This window comes from Trichechus manatus, unplaced genomic scaffold, assembly GCF_000243295.1.
Source record: "Trichechus manatus latirostris isolate Lorelei unplaced genomic scaffold, TriManLat1.0 scaffold00262, whole genome shotgun sequence".
Taxonomy (NCBI): Eukaryota; Metazoa; Chordata; class Mammalia; order Sirenia; family Trichechidae; genus Trichechus; species Trichechus manatus.
Window position 1 is genome coordinate 1,209,964 of NW_004444198.1, and position 6,270 is coordinate 1,216,233.

Consider the following 6,270-nt stretch of genomic DNA (forward strand, 5'->3'; position numbering starts at 1 on the left):
TGGTGCTTTATCGAGTTCTTTATTCCTTCATTTGGTACTCAGGGTTCCAGGATTGACGTTTGTTGCGTTTTACTTAGTTTTTTAGGTCTTTGGTGCAGAGGGACAGCATGGTGCTTCTGTCTACAGTGCCATGTTGGCTCTGCTGTATACCTAAATTTTTATAGAATTGTTGTCGTTCGGTGCCGTCAGTTCCAACTTATAGCGACACTAACTATGAAAGAACCAAACACCGCCCGGTGCTACACCATCCTCACAATCGTTGTTAACGCTTGAGCCCATTGTAGCAGCCACTGTGTCAATCTGTCCTGTTGAGAGTCTTCCTCTTTTTCACTGGCCCTCTACTTTACCAAGCTTGATGTCCTCCTCCAGGGACTGGTCCTTCCTGATAACATCCAAACTATGTGAGACGTACTCTTGTCATCCCTGCCTCTAAGGATCATTATGGCTGTACTTCTCCAAAGACAGATTTGTTCATTCTTCTGGCAGGTCACGGTATACTCAATATTTTTCACCAACACTATAGTTCAAAGGCATCAATTCTTCTTCAGTTTTCCTTATTCACTGTCCAGCTTTCACATGCTTATGAGGCAACTGAGAACACCACGGCTTGGGTCAGGCGCACCTTAGTCCTTAAAGTGACATCTTTGCTTTTTAACACTTCAAAGAGGTCTTTTGCAGTAGATTTGCCCGATACAATGCGTTGTCTGATTTATTGACTCTGCTTTCATGGGCGTTGATTGTGGATCCAAGTAAAATGAAATCCTTGCAACTTCAGTGTTTTCTCCATTTATCATGATGTTGCTTATTGGTCCAGTTGTGAGGATTTCTGCTTTCTTCATGTTGAGGTGTAATCCATACTAAAGGTTGTGGTCTTTGATCTTCATCAGTAAGTGCTTCAAGTCTTTTTCACTTTCAACAAGCAAGGTTGTGTCATCTGCATATAGAAGGTTGTTAACGAGTTTTCCTTCAATCCTGATGTCATGTTCTTCTTCATATAGTCCAGCTTCTCAGATTATTTGCTCAGCAAACACTGTATTAAGTATGGTAAAAGGATACAACCCTGATGTACACCTTTCCTGATTTTAAACCACTCAGTATCTCCTTGTTCTGTTCAAACAACTCCCTCTTGGTCTATGTCCAGGTTCCTCATGAGTACCATTAAGTGTTCTGGAATTCCCATTGTTCACAATATTATCCATAATTTGTTATGATCCACACAGTCAAATGACTTTGCATAGTCAATAAAACACAGGTAAACTTCTTTTCAGTATTCTCTGCTTTCAACCAGAGTCCATCTGACATCAGCAATGATGTTCCTCATTCCATGTCCTCTTCTGAATCTGGCCTGAATTTCTGGCAGTTCCCTGTCAATATACTGCTGCAGCTGCTTTTGAATGATCTTCAGCAAAATTTTACTTGCGTGTGATATTAACGATACTGTTCGATAATTTCTGCTTTCTGTTGGATCACCTTTCTTTGGAATTGGCACAAATATGGATCTCTTCCAGTTGGTGGCCAGGTAGCTGTCTTCCAAATTTCTTGGCAGAGACAAGTGAGTACTTCAAGCCCTGCATCCGTTTGCTGAAACATCTCAATTGGTATTCCATCAATTCCTGGAGCCCTGTTTTTTGCCAACACCTTCAGTACATACAGCTTGGACTTCTTTCAGTACCATTTGTTCTTGATCATATGCTACCTTCAGAAATGGTTGAACTTCAGCCAATTCTTTTTTGTACAATGGCTCTGTGTATTCCTTCCATCATCTTTTGATGCTTCCTGCGTCATTCAATATTTTCCCCATAGAATCTTTCAATACTGCAACTCAAGGCTTGAAATTTTTCTTCAGTTCTTTCAGCTTGAGAAACGCTGAGCGTGTTCTTCCCTTTTGGTTTTCCAACTCCAGGTCTTTGCACATTTCATTACAATACTTTACTATGCCTTATCGAGCTGCCCTTTGAAACCTTCTGTTGAGCTCTCTTACTTCATTATTTCTTCACTTTGCTTTAGCTATACTACGTTAAAGAGCAAGCTTCAGAGTCTCTTTTGATAACCATTTTGGTCTTTTCTTTCTTTCCTGTGTTTTCAACAACCTTTGCTTTCTTCATGTATGATGTCCCTGATGTCATTCCACAGCTTGCCTGGTCTTTGGTCATTAGTGTTGAATGCATCAAATCTATTCTTGAGACGGTCTCTAAATTCAGGTGGGATATACTGAAGGTTGTACTTTGGCTCTCATGGACTTGTTCTAATTTTCTTCAGCTTCAACTTGAACTTGCCTATGAGCAACTGATGTTCTGTTCTGCAGTTGGCCCCTGACCTTTTTCTGACTGATGATATTGAGCTTTTCCATCATCTCTTTCCACAGATGTAGTTGATTTGATTCCTGTGTATTTCATCTGGCAAGGTCCACGTGGATAGTTGCCGTTTATGTTACTGAAAAAAGGCATTTGCAATGAAGAAGTCATTGGTCTTGCAAAATTCTATCATGCGATCTCTGGCATCGTTTCTACCACTAATGTCATATTTTTCAACCACCGTTCCTTCTTTTTTTCCAACTTTCACATTCCAATCATGAGTAATTATCAATGCATCTTGATTGCATGTTTGGTCAATTTCAGACTGTAGAAGTTGGTAAAAAATCTTCAATTTCCTCATCTTTGGCCTTAGTGGTTGGTGCATAAATTTGAATAATACTTGTATTAACTGTATTCCTTGTAGGTATATGGATATTATCCTATCAGCGACAGCATTATACTTCACGATAGATCTTGAAATGTTCTTTCTGACGATGAACGTGACGCCAGTCCTGTTCAATTTGTCATTCCCGGCATACTCGACAACGTGACTGTCTGATTCAAAATGGCCAATACTGGTCCATTGCAGCTCACCAATGCATAGGATATTGATGTTTATGTGTTCCATTTCACTGCCGATTACTTTCAATTTTCCTAGATTCATACTTTGTACATTCCACATTCCTATTATTAATGGACGTTTGCAGCTGTTTGCCTCTCATTTTGAGTCGTGCCACATCAGCAAATGAAGGTTCCGAAAGCTTAACTCCATCTACGTCATTAAGGTCAATTCTACTTCGAGGGGGCAGCTTTCCCTCAGTCATATTTAAGTGCCTTCCAACCTGAAAGGCTCATCTTCTAGCACTATATCAGACAATGTTCTTCTGCTATTCATAAAGTCTTCCACTGGTTAGTTTTTTCAGAAGTAGACTGCCAGGTCCTTCTTCCTAGTCTGTCTTAGTCTGTAAGCTCAGCTGAAGCCTGTCCACCATGAGTGACCCAGCTGGTATTTGAAATACTGGTGGCACAGCGTCCAGCATCACAGCAACACGCAAACCACTATAGTATGACACACTGACAGGTGCGTGGGGTTTATACAATTAATATTTCTCAAAACATATTTTTTTGAATGAATAACACCCCCCTCCAAAAAAAATCCAAACCTATTGCCGCTGAGTTGATTTATGACTCATAGCGACCCTAGAGGGCAGAGAAGAACCGCCCCATAGGGTTTTCAAGGAGCGGCTGGTGGATTCTAACTGCTGACCTTTTGGTTAAGGAGCTGCAGCTCTTAACCACTGCACCACCAAGGCTCCTGAATAAATAACAGACACTACTAAATACCTGAATTGTTTAGCTCCCATTGGGCTAAACGTCTAGATAAGAGTCACTCTACCATTTTCTGTCTAGGGCTCTTCTGCCACCAGCACATCCTCCATAAATCTTAGTGTAGGCATAATAGTGCAGAAATCTCAAAATGAATGTTAAGTTCACACTCATTAAATCTTAAGAAGTAATTAATTTGAGTTTAGTAATGGCCATTCTACTTCTCCGCTATTTACAAGCCTACTCACAGAATAAATAACAATAAAAAAAAAACCAAACCTGTTGCCGTCATTCTGACTCATGGCAATATTAACAGCAACAAACATTTGTATAGCAAAGCTCTTTCATGAACATTATCTCATTTGATTCTCACAACAACTCTGTACGGATAAAAAGCTAGATATTATTATTCTTTCTATTTTACAGATAAGAAAGCTAAATTTCAGTAATGTTAAGTAATTTGTCCAAAGTCATATGGTGGAGCTGTGGCTCAAACTCAGCCAGACAACCACAGCATAAAATGACATTCTTCCCACTTACATCATATCATTGAACCTAGACATTATTATGATTCCAAAAAGTTAAGATACGTTGAAAATCTTACCTTCAGTGACTAGCAGCTCATCTTGAAATGCTTCAGCAAAATTAATGTTCTGCAACAGACTATGTTCTGGCAGTATCTGTTGTATAATCCCTGGTTTATGCAACAGGGCTCTGCCAGGAGAGATTTAATTCAAACGTGGTTTTGCACATAAAATGGCCTTAATTAGGTTTTCATTAGTGCATTTGGCAAATCCTACTAACAGCATGACACACATTAGTATGGTGCTCTCAAACTCTTGTTTTGAAAGTTCCCTTACAAGGTATACATGGGGGTAAAATTATCATAATTTTAGTTAAATATAAACATCAAAACAAGAACCCCCTAATATAAGAGTAGAAAGAAGAATAAAATTAGATCCTTTTCAGGTCTTCCATTTTTAATATTTGTGATAATATGGTCCCAGTTAGAAATTTATCTCAGAAAAAAAGAATATGCTAGAAAAATGATACAAATAAGGCATCAGAGGGAAAAATTTAAATTACCACATAACTGTGTTTATCTGGCCTCTTCCAGGGAATCTTTACAACACTCATGTTCACAAACAAACGAAATCTCATTGCTGCAAATTTATGACAAACAGAATTTCTAAAACAGTACAGTGATTTCTATAAACCAATAGAGAGAAAGGAAAAAGAGAAAAAAACCAAAGCAAAAAAACTGGTAATCTGATTTCTCCAAATATCAGTTTCCATTTCTATTCTAAAATATTTAATTGGAAAACAAAACTAGGTTAAAAGCTGACATCTTCACATTTGGCCTGTTCTAGCATCAGGTAGCAAGGAATTAAGCTCCTTCTTTTTAAACATTCCAATGATCCTCAACAGATTTAAAAAAAAAAAAAAAAGACAATTTCCAAAATTCTGTATCAGAATAAAATACAGCAGAGCACAAAGGGTTGGAAGTAAAGAGTGGTATATGCATCCACATACCCTCCCCTGTTGGGAAGTTAAGCTAACACACAAAACCTCCTGAGCTGCATTTATTTATATTCAAGTGCTCTAAGGCTAGGAAATAGTATTTTATAATGAAAGAACCCAGAATTCAACACAGTAGTATTTTATCTACGTTTAAGTCCCATCTAGACCTAAATCAATATCCTAAATTTGCCAACACTTCAGAATATTAAGCTATATTTAAATCAGATGTATCAAATTTTCTAAAAGAACATGCTTTAAATACCATAGTTAAATATCCTACATATTTCTAAAATATGATCTTTTCAAACAATTCATTGCACTTCCAGAAATATTCCAAATTAGTCAGGTGTGTTTATACAACATACTATTTCAGTAGTTCTTAAATCTTTTCTGAAATTGATCTACTGTCACTTGATATAGTCTCAAGAGTACATTACAAAAATGGCGCTGTTCTGAAGCATGATGAGCCTACAGAGCAAAAGAAAAGACAACAACACATATGCCCAGAAAAGAAGGCACCCCGCAAGTAAAGAGAGGACCTGGGTTTCCTATAAGCATCTGTTCCTCACTTTATGGTAGCTTACCAGCCAAAAAATTTTACCAAGATTTTTAATCTACCAATTTACTAATAAACAATGGAACATGTTCTATAAATTCAAAATCCCAAAGCATTTAAGCCTTGATTATTTCTACTAATAAAACAGTCCACAACATTCTCTAAGTAACCTACCTTCGATACTGCTGTCTTGAAATTTCATCGCCACCAAAGAAGTATATAGTTGATAGTTCTGTTGTAGTCGTGTAACTGCCCTCTCTGTCTGATGGGTTATATATTATAGTGACATGCTGAGCCAAGGAAAAAATCCAGGAATTACTTTAAATCTATTTTCTTGAATAAGTAATTTCATTCCGAATAAACTGTCTTATGAGCCTAAACATTCAACATACAGATGTGAATGCATATGTATAGCATTTCCAAGTGGATCAGAAAATAAATAAGCATTCAAATACTAATATCTTAGCTTCTGGCCATAAAATATGTAATTATTAATTTACTCTAAAAACGAGTTCATATTTTTAGTGCAGAGACTTTTCTGCTTACCTGTTGTGTTCTTTCCTTGAGCACAAA

The 6,270-nt window shown here is 37.4% G+C and overlaps 1 protein-coding gene across 1 annotated transcript in view; it reads right to left on the reverse strand.

Annotated features, from left to right (window-relative positions):
* CEP192 (centrosomal protein 192) overlaps window positions 1-6,270 on the reverse strand; it is a 193,928-nt gene that overhangs the window by 45,342 nt on the left and 142,316 nt on the right. Inside the window, exons 31-33 of the mRNA XM_023724815.1 lie at window positions 6,244-6,270; window positions 5,872-5,987; window positions 4,225-4,334 (exon numbers count right to left, since the gene is read on the reverse strand). Coding sequence (XP_023580583.1) covers window positions 4,225-4,334; window positions 5,872-5,987; window positions 6,244-6,270 — 253 coding nt within the window. The remainder of the gene's footprint in view (window positions 1-4,224; window positions 4,335-5,871; window positions 5,988-6,243) is intronic.